The following is a 19,364-nucleotide window of genomic DNA, read 5'->3' as shown; positions in this document are numbered from 1 at the left end:
ACAGGAGATGAAAACAGCTCTAGACCTTCTTGTAAAGATTTCTAAAGGCGTGATGGATTACACATGCACTATACATTTCAACAATGCTGTCTAAAGTGGATTTGCAACAAAATCTAGTGATTTGTAGGTTCTATGTACCGTATTAACACATTGTCACTCCAAACTTGTCAAATATGGCAGCTTGGTCAGTCCCTTTAGATCATTAAGCTCTAGGTAACCTTGTAGTGTCAGTTTATGTATCGATTTCTGCTATTACATTATCATCCATATTCACAGGAAATGTAAGTTTATCCACCCAAACCACTTCAAGTTTTGGTGACAAAACAGTTTCACCAGCAAAACTACTTCAGGTTTAGGGAACAAGAAAGCTTCACTGCCAATGCTACTAAAGGTTAAGCCAACAAGACCGTTTCACCACTAAAACTACTTAAGGTTTAGGCAACAAAACTACTTTGTTAGGTTTAGGAAAACATAGTGGTTTGGGTTAAAATAAATATGTTTGTTCCAGTAACTTATCTAGTATGTCACTTGACCATGACTAGACACCACCTCCCACCCTACTCAGACTTTCTCGCTCTTTCTATTGCATTATTGCTGCTGACGGAATTACACTGGAGTAACTTGAAAGCCAGATGTGTCTCTTACAGACACTGTAGGGGGCCTTTTGTGTCACCAGCAGAAGCCACAGGCCACTGACCAGACATCCATATTTGCCTCCCTGGAAATAATAATAGGTTGACTGTATAGCATATTGTAAGCCCACTGAAAACAAAGTAGAGCTGCTCTGCATTCTCTGAGGTCAGTAAAAACATAATTCATTTTAAGGGCAAACTGACTGACTTTTTTTTTTTTTTTTTTTTTTAAAAATTGACCTCAAAAACCAAAACTTTCATGACAGGCATAACTCACTCCATGTGGCACTTTTTGCATCTTATTATTTCAGTGCCCCACCAAATCAATCCACAACCCAATCATTTTTACAGCTAATGTGTGCATTCTGTGGGGTCTCTCTTCTTTTGTGATTTTGCTTAAGAGGAGCAGTGTGAATAAACAGTGACACTTCAGAGGAAACAGGGAAGCACTGTGGCCCTCTGCGGGAAAGTGCGTGCAAAACCCCCCTGGGGAGCGGCTCAGTCCATCTGAGGGTCATTACCTAGCTGTGATCAGAATACATAATGCGCGTGCTGCAGAGATGAAAGGCCTCGGGAGACGTCTGCGCCTTGTATTCCACCGTGCATGTCCATCAGCGCACCACGCTCCATTCATCACTGCATTCATCATCGTTTAAACAAGCTTCCCGGGTCGTGACTCTCTCCCAGAGCGCCACATTGTTGACACCGAGTGGAGTACATAACTACATATTGACTCTCTGCAGAGTACCAGGGACAAAAAAGAGATTGGAGGATTGGAGGTTTGACTTTGCTTCCTACGAGTCAGTTGGTTAAATGAAGGACTCTATTACAGAACCCCCCGCCCCCCCCGCCCCGGGGTCGTGCGGAGTGAACTTGAGTTTCTCCACAGCAGCTGGGACATCAAAGCCCAGACTACCACCTGCAAGGGGCTTCTGGAAATGAACACCCATATCATGACACCTAGAGGACTCCTATAGGGAGTGGGAGATAGGCTGCGGTGCTTGCTGGGCCCATCTGTCACACTGCCTGCCTGTAAACACTCAGGGATGTGGGGATGGCCATGGGGAGGGTCACACATCTACCCTCTGTATGTCTGCCTGCACGACTGCCCAAAAACACATAATTTATTTATTTTAGGGCCAATACTGATGATGACTTCATTGAAACTGCCCTTGGTAATGTGCTACACCAATATTGTATTGCTTTTTTCTAAGGATAGCTGGACAACATATCAATGTCATGATATGAGACTAGATATTGTATTTGATTTTGGATGTCTTAATATAGTAAGTGTTGTCTTTTCCTGGTCTTAAAGCCTATATTACAGTAAAGTGATGTCATTTTCCTAACTTACTAGACTAAACTTATTATTTGCCTTTACCCACTTAATCATTATATCCACCATTATAGATGATTATTTGTGAAATATGTTAATGTATACATATTTTGTGAAAACACTAATAGCAAATCCTACAATATTGTTGAAATATCAATATCGAGATATTTGGCCAAAATTATCATGATATCTGATTTTCTCCATGTTGCACATATACCCCTTTTCAACCCAAATTAACACCTTTGCAGTTTTTTTATACGAGGAAACATTTGCTAAAAACTCATTTTGACAGTCATCAGTAGTCTAGAGCTCTATACATGACTCTGCAATAGACTGGTATGCCTTTCTCTTGTTTTATTTTTTTGTTTTGTTTTGTTTTTCTCAGGTGTGTCATGTTTGATGTCACAAATGTGGTGTAAAACAGGTTAGTAAAGAGTTATGCAGAATGGAGGCCAGTGAAAATGTTACAGTGGTTAATCTTGTTTTTTTTTGTTTGTTTTTTTTAAATATCTGTTACTTATTCAGTCTCTCTTTCAAACTAGGTGCCCATAAAATTTGGATCAATGTGCAAGCACTGCTTGGGCAGAGGATGACTTTTGTGGTGGCCCGTCATTGCATCGTGCCAGTAAAGAGGCTAAAATTAGCGCATCCACCCGTGTGTTGTATTTCCATCACTGCCACTACTAGGTGTGGGAGTCACCAGAGGATCCGTGATTATTACAATACTTAACTCACACTACAATATTATTGCCTTTTTAAATATGTTGCGATATGCTGAGTATTGCGATAAAGTATATATTGCGACATATATTATATTACCTTTATTCAACTGAAAATTATGTCCCCAAAGGAAAACTGTCACTGTTTTATCTAAAGAGATAAAGTTTTCAGTCTGTTCATCTCACTCACTTCAGTCATTTTTGCAGCAGTAAAATGTATCTAGTGGACTGAAAAAGCAATTGCTTATATTACTCTAGTAGGCTACCTGAAGTTTAATTTGTATTTGTAATATTAACAATTTATGTAATAATAAATTGATACTTGCCACTGTATGACAACATATTGCCACACAAAAATACTATGCTATATTGATTTTTCCCCCACCCCTAATGACTGTTGCAGAGTCATTTATCCTGTATGAGAATGCTGATTGTGACCTTTCCCATTAAATTCAAAAGCTGGATGTTAGCGTGTGTTAGTGGGGTTTTTGCAGCAGGAATTGGGCTTTAGTGAATTTTATTATTTTGGATTGCATATGTTCACATAAGCCAGGTTTGCATTTTTTATATTTGTAAGCAAACACAATGAGCAGCCTACTCAGTGGAAACAATGGGGAGGTAACTCACCACTGCTTGCAGAACCAGTTGATCGTATTAGTGATTTTATTAATTGTTAAAGGATAATGCTGGACATATTCCATATTTTCCTTTCTGTCAACAAACCCAATGAAAAGACCCAAACTAACAATGAATGTTATTTACTATCAAGTATTGTGTGTATCCAAAGCCCTCTTATATCTTATTCCTCTGGCCCATAGAGCTCCACTGTTGTCCAAAAACTATTAAAAACACATCAATGAGTCACACTGTTGCCCTGGGTGACATGTTCCTTCATTACCTTCATTATCCTTTTTCAATAATGTAACCCCTCTGTAATATTTTCCTCCAAGCACGAAATTTCCAGGTACCCCCCAACCAGCGCAAAACATTATTGGTAGAAATGTGTTTGCGTTTGTTGTGGCAGTTGATAGTTGGTTGTCAATGACTGCACTGGAAATAGAAATAATGAATACAAAATGTGGTTTATCTACCTTAGATTACCTATTTTTATTAAACTTAATATTGTATAACTGTTTTTGGATTTATGCACGACTGATCTTTTTAAAGAGTAATTAAACCCCAGAGTGCCTCTATGCAAGCCTTGGAATTACAACTTCTGGATCCATTATGTGATGCAACTGGGCCCAAAAAGACTTTTACCTGTAGACTTACATTGTCAAACAGACATCTGTCAATCAGTGGATACTTTTCTTTGAGCGTAACCCCCCACAAAATGACTTGTTTTACTATTGGAATTCGATCCATTTCTCTGACAATAGTTCTAAAGTCTAGAAGAGCTGCATGATGAAATCATTTCATCCCCCCAAGCTAGCAGAGGGTTAAACTAGTAGTAGTAGTAGCAGAAGTCTGTTTGGTGACAAAAGTTGCCACCAGATCAGCCAATAGCAAAATTCAATTGCAAATGCTAGATTTAAACCAGTAGAAGGAAGCATATGCATATAACACAATATGTATTTTAAATGTAGTTTTCAGTTGGAAGAAAAGTGGTTTGAGGGTTTAGTTACTCTTTAAATTAACATTAAAAAACCCTCTTAAGTACTCCAAGGTACCCTTCCATACCCCATTTGAGAAACATTGCACTACAGCACAAATATCGGTTTATCCTCCACTGAAAGTAGTCCTCAACAAATCCACTATTTCCTCCTTTTTGGGCTATATTTGCTAGAAACTGCAGTGCGAGCTCTTTTAGAACATTACGCATTACACAGCCTTTTAAAAGTATGTATTTACAAGCTGCAAATAAAGATTAACACCTTTAATGGGAATCTATGAAATTGGGGCTGAGAGGGAGCAAGGGTATGTAAGTCATTAAGTTCGAAGAAATGGACACATTGTTGGTATGCACTCTCACAATCTTTGCTCTTAATTCAGCTGTTTTGCTATTGTAAGTGACATGTGGACACGTGCAAATCCACACCTTTCTGTTGTGTGTAACAGCATTAACCTTGTAACTTTATAATCTGCTTTAGTGGGACAACTACTTGTAGAGAAGTGAAGGTCCTATTGAGCGCCACCTGACTTTTGAGCTGTAGTGGAAGTAACAGAGGATGGTCAATAATTAGAGAGAAACAGGACAGTGAGGACAGAGGATGGAGAGTCAGGTGAGATGGATGATAAGATAGGGGAAGACTGACAGACAGATACATGCTCGAAATGATATTTGGGTAAACTCTGGCCTCACCTTGCCTCTCCCTGATTGATCACCATGTACATCTCCCAGGACATATTCTCAGCCACGGCTCCATGAGGCACCAGCAGGCTGACCCCTGGAAAACACACACAAATATGTCAACAACAACAACTCCGACAGCCTGACAGAAAAGGTGAAAATAAGGGCTTACAATATGTCCTACATGCAGTGGTATTCATGAGAGCTTCATTTTACTTGAATAGAAAGAATAAAGTGAACCAAACTAAGTAATCCAAATAAAATTTTCCTATATGACTTTTGGTAAAAAATATGATCAAATAAGAAGCACTGATCTTGGCACATGACACGTATATTTAAAAAAAAAAAAACAGTTGCACTGGATTAGGCACAACCATCAGCATGTATGGGGTTATGAATTTTGATTGGCTGTTGATGGTGATGTTTGTTTAAGTTGGTGTCTAAGTGGTATGATCACTGCCCCGAATGTCCATCAAAACAAAAAACAAAATACAAAGATTGTCATTGGCTTCCCAAACCTGTTACAATCACCCAAAAAAATATTCATGTGACTGTTTTCTGACCTACCTCTATGACCTCCTACCTCTAACTTTTGGTAAGTTATCTGTTTGTTAGGAAACTTTGATTGTCACTGTGAAAAACACACTGACCAACACTGACTGTTGGTTAGCTGTGAACAGCAACCTCCAATATCAAGCCCCCAACATCCACCCTGGCCTTCTCCCTGGGCAGTTTTGCTATCACACTACTTCCATCTCTTGTGATAGACAACAGACATATTTGACTTTACTCTGACTGTTTTCAGGCCCTGTTTGTATCATATCTACAAAATGTAATGCACGTAACATAATTTGATATAACCTACTAAATCAGGAGCTAGGAATTCATAAAGAATTTAATCGGGAAGGCTAAAAACACATGAGCAATGTGCTGATGGAAGTAAAGAAAGAAATATAAGAACGAAAAGCAGGTTGGGGTGGTGCTGGATGGGTCAAACAACACAGGACTTTCCTCCAAGAAACCAGTGTTCATGTCCAAGTGTCCTTACCATATTTCTTTTCCTTAACCTAATCTACGTAACTTTACTTGCCCAAACCTAACCTACCAAACTTTACATTAAGTACATAATGTCAGTATTCGTTAGATATCATACAAAACCTTGTATCGGCATTTTTCAGAAGATACATGAACGGTTGTATTAGGATATGTTGCTTTACTCTGTCACTACACTGGATTGTTGTTTTGTCATTACTTGTCATCACTTGGCATAAGTTTAAGGTTCAAGGTGGGTTCACATGTATGTTGTCTGGATCAAAACTACGTGATCTCTTAAGCCCCATTGCTATGTGCTACTTTAAGAGGCTTTCACATCAGGAACCTGGGACTTTATCCTTGTGAACTTGACCACAAAGTCCAGTTAGATTGATTAGTGTGAAAACTGATCATTGATCAGTGCCCAAGTCCATGAATTGGACTTGGGCACTGATCAATGATCAGTTTTCACACTCCTTTTTCACACAGTGGCAGTCTAGAGTACAGTTCATGTGTACTCAAGTACAGAAGTGGACTGCTATTTAATATGAGTTGTGGTCGGCGAGCAGAGTCGCAAAGGCATTTCTCAACAACGCTGGTCTCCTCTGAAATCTGTGTATCTGTGCAGCACCTGCTGATATTATCTTATCATGATCTTTGGCAATGAAGCAGGAAAGCAGGTGAGAGGGTCTCTCTTGACATTGTCTCTAAAATATAAACCAAAGCAGGCATGATCCCACAAACACTGACCTATTGTATTGGCTTGGAGTCTTACAATTGACACTCTTTTCTACAATGCAGCAACAACATAAACAAATGTCATGTAGATGTTAATGCAAGTGTACTCTGGAACAATATTACTAATGTAAAGCTGCTCAGCTGTGAGAAAGTGGGGGCAGTTGTACTCAGGTATGGTACGAATTAATCATATCTAATCTGAAAATGCCCTCAATCTGCGAGCCAGTTGTTGTGTCCTGGCAAAATGGCAAAATATGTGGTGAATCCAATTCATTCCAGTGGAATAGCTGTGATAGTGGATTCACTTATGGGGGTGAATTTGTTCTACTTCTTCTTAAAGTTCAAATTTGGTCAATTTTGAGGCACGAATTTGCACAGTTGACAAACAGCAAGCTGTTTTGACATATCTGACCTTTGAGGGGCTGGCCAGCAAGACAGTCCAAAATGGAGAGAGCTTATTGGGTGTGTTGCGCCAAAAACCTTCTCTGTTGGAGTATTAACTGCCCCACAAATAAGGAAATAAGGAATGTTTTAAGACAATTATGAGACAGGAGTTGATGGTACAACTAAAATTTCCATCTCACAGTTGTATGCCTCTGCAAACTAACTCAAGTTGCCCCCCCCCTTGCTAAGTTATGATGCTGAGTAATGGCCAATGAAGTGTTATTGCAGAACATAATGATGTCACAGTGAAATTTCATCACTTCAGCATTATATCCTATTAGACATTTGTGTGAAAGTTTGTCATAATTAGTGTATGAATTCTTGAGTTATGGCCAAAAACACATTTTGTGAGCTCACAGTGACACTGACCTTTGATCTTCAACCACCAAATTCTAATCAATTCATTCTTGAGTTTGTGCCAAATTTGACTTTACTCCCTCAAGGCCTTCTTGGGATATTACATACACAAGAATGAGGTGGATGTCAGGTCACAGTGACCTATGACCACCAAAATCTAATTAGTTCATCCTTGAATCCAAGTGAAAATTTGTGCCAAAGTTTAATAACTTCCCTTGAGCTGTTCTTGAGATATCACGATCACAAGAATGAGACAGATGAGATCGCAGTGACCTTTGACCACCAAAATCTAATCAGTTCATGGTTGAGTTCAAGTGGACGTTTGTGCTAAATTTTAAGAAACGCCCTCACTATTCTTGAGATATTGCAATGATGAGAATGGGATGGACAACCCGAAAACATATTGCCTGTGGCCACGGCTATTGCTAGCGCAGAGGCATATAAACATCTTTTGAATAAACTGTGTGAACTTTTAAATAATACCCCCCCACAAAATCAGTTTTTTATTACTTATATTAAAACTTAGGGCTATTTTCATCTGCAGAGTAATTATTATTCTGTCACATTTTATCCTTTTTATATTTTTGTGATGTTTAATCTTTCTCTTTCAGTTACTTGGTCTCCACACTGCAGGTAATTCAAAGCATTTTGAATCACCTTGTCAATACAAATAAAGTTGTTGTCAAAATCTTCAGCCAGTTTTGTCAAATGTGTTTCCCAATGTAAAAATAATTCACCAGAAGACTTTATTTGTTTTGATTTTTTTTTAAACAGTGCCACTGATGAGGTTTGGATAAAGTTTTCTTCCTCCTTTTGTTTCTCTCTGCTCTTTTACTCAGGAATAAGGAACATAATGAATTTCTGTTCTATCCCCAATGGTCTCTCAATTGTTAAATATATATCTACATAATGTGTTGACTAATAATGACTTCTTGAATTTTTACACATACTGTAGGTACCAGGTTTAAAGAGACACACCACTGTGTCAGAGGTTTGCTGAATATTTTTGGTTCACTGCAGTGAAGTTTTCTCACAGACTGACCTTATAGTATGACTCAAAGCTGATACTCTCTTTAGTGATTTGTCTCCAGTTGCATCATATTCAGACTATGCACGCATTAGTTAAGCTGCCTTCACATGTTAAGAAATTTGCTCTTTTCTCACCATGAAGAAATAGTGCAGACACTTGCAGAGGCAAAGCAGCTATATGTCATCTACACAAAACAGCTGCAATCACAGAGGGTTAAACCTCAAAGAATAGGACCATGTTGTGTACGATACATTTTGTAATTCAGACCAGATTCTTATGATACAAAGCACGGCCCCTTTCACATATAACACAAATACATGGCAAGCACAGTTGATGTACATAAACAGCTAGGCTAACTTTAGCATTAGATTCAGCTAATTTCGTAAACTACATGCCTATTCACAAACCTGGAAACCCAATCTGAATGTTTTCCTGGGCCGATGTATGTATTTAATGTTGTGTTAATGAGTTTGAGGAAGATGACGAGTTTTTCTCTCCCTCCCCTGCTTGCATGTGTTGCTTCTGGCTACATCCCTTGTTACCTCATTGGTTGCACTTTGAAACATTAGTGGCAAACAACAGATCAAAGTTGAAATATTTTGAACTTTGAGTGCAGCGCTCAGTAGCGATTTCGAAGGGTGGGCCATGTCAAGGGTAGCACTTCTGCTGAGTTGGGTGCTACCGCTCTCCCCATAGGAACATTTACACTACATTTAAGGGGTTTGCGTTGGTCTGGCGTTCCATGTATGTGCATTCCTGATCCACACTATATACCAGCTGTCCCAGATGTTTTGTATTCTTTTAAAGACAAATTCTATAAATGCGGATAAAGATGAATCTCTTGGCACAACCACTCTTCAAAACAAGCACCCATTTTGTTTTCTTCTTCTTGGCAAAGCATTTTTTTTTGGCACCCCTGTCAAAATTTCTTTTACTGTGAAAAGCTAAGTAAGTAGAAGAATAACTGATCTCCAAAAGGCATTAAAGGCAGGGTCTGGAGGATTTTCCAGTTGCTGTTTGTAAAAACACACATTCAAATTTGGCCCCTCCTACCAGGCTCAACTGCGTGCTGCCCCTACCCCTCCCGGCAGTTGGATGTTACACAAAATGATTCAAAGCTCAATCCTCACACTACATCAAGCCATATATTAGCTAAACGTAAAGTTATTTGCATCGGTTGATAGTCGGAATTAGCCTCCACAACAAACTACGTAGGAATTACAGTTGTTGTAATGGAAAAGTTCATAAATTAGCAAAACTAGCACAAGCTAACCGGCCTGTATTTGGGATTTACCTGTCCAACAGAAAGCAGGCCAACTCCGTGTCGCTGTATATCCCAAGCCTCTCCTTCAATGTTCAAAAGCGGGTGAAAGCCACCCCAGTATTCACACGAGTTTTGGCCCGTGCTTTATCGGCTCGGCATTTTGCCTCACTCACATTTAATTTCCTTTTCTTCGTGGGTACGTCTGTAACCGCCATTTCTCCTGGGTGTACGGAGTCCAGAGGTACGGAAGAAGGCTTCTAGAGGTTCAGGCAAGGTTTGCGCTGGTGCACGCTCAGACACGCTCGGGCATGGCACCTGCTCTCTCTCATTGGCTGGGGAAATCTCTGCCCAGAAGCGTCCGAGCTCATAAAAACATCAAAATACAGTTAAAGGGCAGGAGCTCTGCAAACAGAGTCACCACCACACATGAGTAGAAGCCCATAGGTGATGATTAAGCAGGATTTCATTTGTATATGTCTATATTTTGTTTTGTTTGAAAATCCTCCAGATCCTACCTTTAAGTTAAAAATAAAACAAGCTCTTCAACATTTTAGCAAGATTAGTGTGTTATTTCTGTTCTGTACAATTTTAGAGTGACAAAAGGAAATGAGCACCTTGCAAATGTTTGGGCACCCCAAGACATTTGAGCTTTTGGCTTTTACCAGGGTCTCAGACCTTAGTTAGCTTGTTAAGGCTATAACTTGTTCATAATCATCGTAAGGAAAGGCCAGGTGATGCAAATTTCAAAGCTTTATAAACATCCTGACTCCTGAAACCTTGTCCCAACAATCAGCAGCCATAGGCTCCTCTAAACAGCTGCCTAGCACTTAAACTTAGTAGCTGATGCCCACAAAGCAGGAGAAGGCTATAAGAAGATAGCAAAGTGTTTTCAGCAAAGAAATGAGAGTGACTGGGAACTGTTCTGTTGACTTCATGGACGAGTCATCAGAAGAAAACTTTTCCTGTGTCCTCACTACAAAATCGTCAGAAGTTTGCAAAGAAACATCTAAACAAGCCTGATGCTTTTTGGAAACAAGTCCCGCAGTATGATGAAGTTAAAATAGATTTTTTTGGAAACAGTAAGCAAAGGTATGTTTGGAGAAAAAAAGGGTGCAGAATTTCATGCTAAGAACACCTGTCCAACAGTTAAACATGGAGGTGGATCGATCATGCTTTGGGCTTGTGTTGCAGCCAGTGGCATGGGGAACATTTCACAGGTAGAGGGAAGAATGGATTCAGTTAAATTCCAGCAAATTCTGGAAGCAAACATCACAGCATCTGTAAAAAAGCTGAAGATGAAGAGAGGATGGCTTCTACAACACGACAATGGTCCAAACACATCTCAAAATCCCCAATGGACTACCTCAAGAGGAGCAAGCTGAAGGTTTGCCATGGTCCTCACAGTCCCTCGACCTAAACATCATTAAAAATCTATGGATAGACCTCAAAAGAGCAGTGCATGCAAGACAGCCCAAGAATCTCACAGAACTAGAAGCCTTTTGCAGGAAGAATGGGTGAAAATCCCCCAAACAGGAATGGAAAGAGTCTTAGCTAGGTACAAAAGGTCTTTAGAAACTGTGATACTTGCCAAAGGGGGTGCTACCTAGCACTGACCATGCAGGGCGCCAGACTTTGCATCAGGCCCTTTTTATTTTTTGTTATTTTGAAACTGTAAAAGATTGAAATAAAAAAGTCATCTTTCTTAAAGTATTAAAGAAATGTGTCAACTTCAACTTTTTGTCTTTTGGAAATCAGTTCATCTTCTACTTAGTTAACTACTCAGAGTAAATTAAATTTTGACCAGGGGTGCCCAAACTTTTGCATGCCACTGGAAGATTATTTGTGACTGGAGCATGCACCATCAGCGCAGTTGCTAGGGTCCCTTCAGACCCTCATGGACATAGGCAGATGACAACATTTACGTCACTTGGACCAAAGTGGACCCTCACAGATGCCGAAAGTATGAAGCTGGCTTTATGGCACATGAGAAAAGTTAGCCTTCAGGGCAAACCTTGACCTTTTTCCTAAACCTAACCTAACTAAGAAAAGGCTCTCTGGCAGACAGCCCGAAAGGCAGACCTCTCTCACCAGCAGCTTAAAGGTCTAAAACTGAACCACCATAAGGACTACCAAAACGTTTTCAAACACAATTTGTAAAGGAAATCTGGAAATTGTGGTACAGAATATGGAGCTCAATGGAGCTGAATGAGTAATCACAATAATTTTCACTGAAATTATGGTTCTCTTTAGAACTCACACAGATCAGACAAGATAGAATCTGAAACAAACAAACAACTAAATCCATCACAGTCAATGCTCACCTGCTCAGCCTGAACAGGAATAAAGGGGTGCATGAATCAATATTTGATTTGAGTTAAGTTGTAAACACAGTTTGTCTGAATTAGACACTATCTACGAAAAATAAAAACACATTTTCTATTTATTCTGATCTCCCAACCAGCAGTGCTCACTATACTTTTGATTAAGCAACATCTTTCAAGAAGCAAATAGAGATTTCTGCAAAGCAACAGTGCCCCGCCACTGTTGCCTGACACTATTCATCTGCGTCTGTGTGAATGAGGAGGCATTCACACTGAAGAGATGAGAGCATATAAAAACCCTGTTTACAAATAAAAGGTTCAGAGGAGCAGAGTGGGAGATGACAGATAAAGATGGTTTTTGGCAGCTCTATGGAAAGTGAATACTCTGTAATACCTCAGTCGTCTCTGAAATGTGCATTTTAAGCTGTTTGTTTTCATTAAAAAAATATTCTGTGTTACATGGTGGTGGAAGCTGCTATGCAGTGATAAAGAAAACTGACAGATGTGAAGATTGTACGCCAAGAGTAAGTCAATCACAGCTGTTTCTTTTAGAGTTACTGTAAAACTTCAATCAGTAGTCCGGCTAATATTTGCTGAGATCACTTAACTCAACAAGCTTATATAAGGGACAGGCATCCATATGTGACAGGGCTTTAATTCATTTTACTTAAAACTGTTGCCCAGCAACAATGGCAAATATGATGAAATTGTTAATTTGAACCAGTATGAATATAGCTTGTATAAAATTATTTCAGCACCACCCGCAGATAATGGCACCAGGCATAGTGACACAACACCACTTTATCCTTTTGATTCTTTTGCTCGGTGGACCCTTATGCACTAAAGAAATATGAATACGTTTCTGGGTAAACGAGGAATGGATACATCTTCTGACTTTATCACCGCTTCAGAGGAAGGGAGTCACCACTTGTTTTTCATCATGCTGGTAAATCTGAATCAATTACTCTTCTCTGGTGCTCATGGTTTCTGTAAAATGAAATCAACTGCACTAACAATGTCTTGCATCTCCATATTGACAAAAGTTTAAACATTTATATTTGTATGTGCAACTGAAGCAGCTAACGGCCATTAGCTCAAGTGGGTAGTCAACAACCCAGTTTTATACATCCAAAGAACTTCTATTAAAATGAACTGCTTGGCAAGCAGACCATGGGGCCATATTCACAAAGAACAAAGAGTTACTCCTAGCGAGGAAATTCTAAGAAAATTCTTAAAGATGTGATGTTTTCTTAGAATTTCCCTTTAAAGTTAAGACTAGGTACTTGTAAAGATAAAAGTTATTCACAGAGCATCTTGGACCTTAAAAGAGCTCCTAGGACTTAAGAGTTTCTTACGCAGAGGAGGAAACAGTGGAAACATGAAGAGGTTGGAGAAATATTGGCTAAACATTGGATGACAGTGAGTAAATGAAATGCTACTTTTTAGATCATGCAGAGATAATATGTGTGGTTTATCTCATTGGGGATATGCACACATTTCCCTTCTAATGTATTAACGCTAGAAATAAAATTTGGAAAATTGGAAGAATGCAACAATGCAGCAGTGATGACTTGGGTCTGTCTCAACCTTCCATCAGCAAACAATGACAACACTTTCACAGTCAGCAGTCCCTTTCATTTCCACTGGGTGTCCTCACCTTGCAGGCTCACAAAGGGGGGTGTCTGTGACAACCAATCCCATCTGTTAAAAGAATGCATCATACCTCGCAATAGGGTCAACTACACCTCTTCACTAACGTAAAGTTTCTGTCCTTTCCTTACTCAGAGCTGCTTTGAGAACTTTCATTCCTAAGCTAGGATTCCTTGCTCCTCCTTAAAAAATTTAGTTTAAGTTAGAAGCTTTCTGAGTGTTCTCAGTATGTTTGTGAATAGGGCCCCTGGTGTCTAACTGAGACAGGCCTTTATTTGTCCAAATGTGTAGCCACACCAGGCTAGTGAAAGAGACCGGGCGTTTAATTGGGACTAGGCTTTTTAATGGACGTTTTAGAGTAGTCAGCCCAAAAAGGTGCTTAGCAAGCTCAGCTCAACTTGCAGGAGGCTCTGAGTCATGTAACATGTTTTACTGCCACAGAGGACCTTATGAGTGTAAAAGCGCTGAAAGGATTTCCAAACACTGCAAAAAACAAATCGGGGACTTCATCATTTGACAAGAAAACAAACATCATTCTGACCATACCAGGATCATGAAAAGAGAGTTTGTCACAGCTACTGTAAGTTTTAATTGATGTTTCAATTCAATTCATTTTTTATTAAAATGAGACGATCTACATGGTTATACACTGCTAGAGGTGAATGAGGACATATATTTCTCATAGTTTCAGTTAATGCACTCTTTAAAAGCTGTTCAGATATAAGTAATGTTGCTATTTTGGTTTCATATCACTAAGGTGACTTCAGCAATCTGCAGTGAAGTGCTGCGTAAGGCCGACTATTCCGTCTAATGAATAGTGGTCTCTGCGGACAGGCTATGTGAGTGCTGCACTTGACAGCAACGACTCTTCCACTCAGACCCTCAGCCTGAAAGACGGCCGCAGGAGGCTGATTTTACTTCACCTCTCCACGCCAGCCGAGGGCCACCACTACATGCACGAGGACCACAGAAGAGGGCCTTAAGTGCACCGCTCCACGCAGACTGCTGACCTGGTGACAACTGTAACGGTCCATGCTAACTCCTCCAATCGCTCTATTTGTGTTGGCGGGACATGATGACAGCATGACCCTTGTTTGCCTGAGAGAGTCTGCGAGGATGTGGAGGAATAACAAACAGCTACCTGCCTTGGCAACGGCACTGATGGATCTTAGCAACAGCTTGCGATATATATATATATAGGGTCTAATGAGTTTGTAGATGTATTAATGGTTGTGATGTAATATGAATATGACTTCTTAGTGAGACAAATAATTTGTGAGAGTTGAGTTATACATGTGTACCTAACTTATTTTTCTTTATTTTTCCCTCACCTAGAACACATTCATTCTTTACATTCTTTTACTTTTTGAATCTGGGGATATGCCATGGTTACAACACCTACCTAACATTTTCGCTGTGGTTGGGACTTGTCAACAGACAGCACCCACCTGTCGCTCAAAGCAGCCACTTACTAATTGCAAATAACTTCAAGCCTTAATTATATTTAAATGGGTCTTTCTCTTGGAGGGAGCCTCAAGTGTCCATTTGGGGAACTGCAGTTTTTGGCACTTCCACGTTGGCTTCATTTTTCATCACTGTTGGTTCCCACTTGCTTCGGACAGAGCCAGGCCAGCTGTAGTTACTCCCCAACACTGGCCACATTACATTAAAGCAAGAGATAATTGATTAAATATGCTTGTTTATTTTCTTGCTGAGATTAATGAGAAGATTGATATCATTCTCATGTCAGACAAAAAACGAATGGATGCTGTTCACTAGTGCTTCATGATTAATCTAATCGCAATCGCAATCGCGATGTCAGGCTGTGCGATTACATAACCACATAGAAGGCTGCGATTTGCGATTTAATGTAAATAAATGTTAACGTGTGTGCCTGTGAACGTGACTGCCTCTCCTGTAGTGTGTGGAGTTTGTTGACATCACGCCCACAAGCTATCCTGGTGCATGCAGCACGTATGGTCAGGTGACCACCTGGCGTGCAGCAGTGACCAACACAGACACTGAAGAAGAGCATGAGCACGACCATGAACAGGCTGAGTTGGTGGCGAAAAAAAAAAAAAACGCCTATTGAATGGCGATACTTTGGATTCAGGTACAGCGACGTTTATAAGAAAGACGTGCTGTGTAAACGTTTAAAAGTTAAAGTTGCCCTGTCCCGCAGCAACACGACCAATCTATATCAACACTTGAGACAGCACAGAGAAAAGCAGGAAGCATGCATGCGAGAGAAAGCCGAGCCGTGTAACGTTAAAGACAAAGAGACAACTGAAACTGAGAGCCTCATAAAACAACATCCAAGCACAGTTACGCAAACATTTGTAAGTGTCTCAGGGAAATAACGGACTCCATAACAAACTATATAATAACAAATGAAAAATTGAGCAATTTTGCTCGGGTTCGGCCCACTTGACATGCTGCTATGTTGAGCTGTGGCGTGCTGGAATTTGTCATTAACGTGACAATGCCTGAATGCAACACAGGGTCACTCCGCTGTGCGTACAGTGCCGTGCTGCGCTGCTGTGTAAGCAGCGTGTTTGACTGTGCTCAGTCTGTTGATGGTCATTGACACACTGTCCATAACAATAACTATGTCAGGTCAGTGCCCCCCTGATATAATGTAGGGGAAACACTGAATCAAGCAAAAAGACCATTTTTTACCATTTTTTTTATTATATTGTAACTGCAATTGTAAAACGCAATATTGTCCACTCAAATCACAATCACACATTTTTATTAAACCGTGCAGCACTACTGTTAACCAAGAGTTTCAGTATTCATTCTTCAAATGGCTGGACAACAATCTTAATTTTAAGTACCATATTGACATTCTGACTACCAAATTGAAGACAATACTTGGCTTTCTGTACAGAAATAATAACGGTTTTCCTTTTGTACATACAAAAAGATTATGGGGAAGTTATATACGGAAAAGCTGCTGTCTCTACACTGAGATCGCTGGGCGTTGTTTACCACTCAGCGCTAAGGTTCATAACAGGCAATTCTTACAGCACCCATCACTGCCACCTTTACCCAAAGGTCAGATGGCCACATGTGGCTGTGAGGCGGGAACAGCATTGGTATTTGTTCATTTATAAAGCTTTGAAACAGATCCTTCCACCCTATATCTCATCCCTTTAACTCTGACCTCACATAATCAGAGCTGAACAATGTCATTCTCTTACAGTGCACCTTATACATGGAATAATCTGCAGAAGACCTCAACTTGGACGCTCAGCCACTATTGTTGTTTGTTGTTTTGTATGATTTCATTTCTGTTTTAACTGATATGCATGATGGTTCTTTGTTTGCTTACTGATTGTTTTTAATGTCTCTGTTCATGCTCGGCAGCACTGAGGGTCTCCCAAATTTTTCAGCACCATCACCCAGTTTAAAGCATTTGCTTAAAAAGTAATGAAATGTAATAAGTTAAACAACTTTGATGAGTGTGGTGTGGTGGTTAGTACTCTTGCCTCACAGCAAGAGGGTTGCCGGTTCGATCCCGGGCGTGGGAGCCCTTCTGTGCGGAGTTTGCATGTTCTCCCCGTGTCAGCGTGGGTTCTCTCCGGGCACTCCGGCTTCCTCCCACAGTCCAAAGACATGCAGATTGGGGACTAGGTTAATTGATAACTCTAAATTGTCCGTAGGTGTGAATGTGAGTGTGAATGGTTGTCTGTCTCTATGTGTCAGCCCTGCGATAGTCTGGCGACCTGTCCAGGGTGTACCCTGCCTCTCGCCCGATGTCAGCTGGGATAGGCTCCAGCCCCCCCCGCGACCCTCAAGAGGATGAAGCGGTTAGAAGATGAATGAATGAATGAACTTTGATGAGCTTATTTAATTGGTTACATAAATTACTGCAATTTTAACAGTACAATTAGTAATCTGTAATCTACTATATTTCAAAAGTAACTATGTCAATGCTGAATGTGATGTATTCAACTGTCTGTAAAATAGCTTTTGGAACATCTCTCCACTTTTAAAAGATCCATAAAATGGATTGTACAATCATCCTTTTAGGAAGCTGAACCAAGAACTGCTGTCTGACCTTTTTTTGAAAGTTCTGACAATAGCTTCAAGAAATACACAGCACAGATTTATCTTGGGAGGAGATTCAATAGCTTTGAAGTTTGTTGATCAATTATCTAGGAACAGTTTACAAATCTTGGATTGAGTGTCCTCTTTACATCACCTGAACTACAGGTTCAGGGACAGACTTGCTAGAATAGTTGGTATAGCCAACAAAATAATTGGGAAACCTGGACTTGTACTGTCAGAAAAGGAGATAAAGCCACGGGCATCCAGACAGACAGTTCTCATCTTTTATTCCCTCAGTCCCTCAGAGATCCTGAACTCTGGAAAGTACCACAGGGGGCTTTTGGCAACTAAAAATACAGCTTTTTAAGATAAAAAGAAACGATTTCATTCATGTTTTTATATTGCATCCTTTGTTTTAATTATTTCATTGACGCCGTATCAACATGTGTCTTTTATATGTTAATCTTGTGCTGTTCTATTCTATTCATACCTTTTTTTGGTAGCCACTGGTTTAGATCTGTTTTTAGACAGTGTACCACCTTCTCGAGCTGAGAAGAGTTCACTGCACCACCTTTTTTTTGTGCGTGCTGACAGAACACAACAAAGAAGGACTGTAGTTTCTTGATGCACACACAGCAGACTGTTTAACAACAAGCACTGGGGAAGTGGAGAAAAAATGTTGGAAAATTTTAGATGCTTGTTGTGTTGCATGGCATTTTGGGAAGATTGCACCTCATGCTTAACAGCACTGGCTTATGATGGCTTCTATAATGAGCGCCCTCTCATTATGGAAACCAAGAGCGCAGTGTGTGAGCTACTTTTCATTATCAACACAAAAAAGACAGAGACAGTGCTGTTTCTGCTAAACAAACCCATTTGTGCTTTTATCTACTTCCTGCATAGCTCACCGGTGTTTGGCACCATCAGGCGCCCTCCGGGGTGGCCGAACACGCCGGTGGTCCTCAGCTGCTCTTTGCAGGTGCTGAAGGGCCCATTGAGGGTGAGCAGGCCTTTCTTGCGTCTATCCACCGTGCTGCTGTAGTCCCGGCTCAGGTCTCTCGGGAAGGTCTCAGCTGGGGCTTTGGCGTGGAACTCCGCCCGCTCAGCCACACCTAGTGAAACCATAAAGGAGCTCTGAACTTTGACCTTGATGTCTGGCAGGGGGTCAAAGAGCTCTTTGTCTGTGCTGTCCTGGAAGCAGAGGGGTGTGCTGTATGTCCGGCCCACTGTTAAGTCAGGCTGCATCGAGGAGTTGAGAAGTAGCGGGTTGCCTACAGAGATGGAGAGATAGCACAGTCACACAGTCACCTGAAAGCCCTGCTCGCATGGGACTCGCATTATGTAGGGAAGTCATTTAATTAATGAATCAAAGCTCAACCTCTGTGTTTCCTGAACAGCACTCACACGGGATAATGAAATTCACTGGTGTCCCAGATACAACTAAATAAGGTCAAGATTGTATGATTTTGGTTTTTTTTGTCATTTCTTGATTTAGCAA

The 19,364-nt window shown here is 40.4% G+C and overlaps 1 protein-coding gene across 4 annotated transcripts in view; it reads right to left on the bottom strand.

The window, feature by feature from the left end:
* The window catches only part of unc5db (unc-5 netrin receptor Db), a 282,084-nt gene that overhangs the window by 52,212 nt on the left and 210,508 nt on the right, over positions 1-19,364 (bottom strand). For all 4 annotated transcript variants that reach the window (XM_049579875.1, XM_049579874.1, XM_049579877.1 and 1 more), the window contains 2 exons: positions 18,775-19,137; positions 4,990-5,074 (listed from right to left, as the gene is read on the bottom strand). In XM_049579875.1, the coding sequence (XP_049435832.1) occupies positions 4,990-5,074; positions 18,775-19,137 (448 nt within the window). The remainder of the gene's footprint in view (positions 1-4,989; positions 5,075-18,774; positions 19,138-19,364) is intronic.

Source organism: Epinephelus fuscoguttatus, linkage group LG6 (genome assembly GCF_011397635.1).
Source record: "Epinephelus fuscoguttatus linkage group LG6, E.fuscoguttatus.final_Chr_v1".
NCBI lineage: Eukaryota > Metazoa > Chordata > Actinopteri > Perciformes > Serranidae > Epinephelus > Epinephelus fuscoguttatus.
Note: the sequence above shows the minus strand (reverse complement) of the source record. Positions and strands in the feature narration are given on the sequence as shown.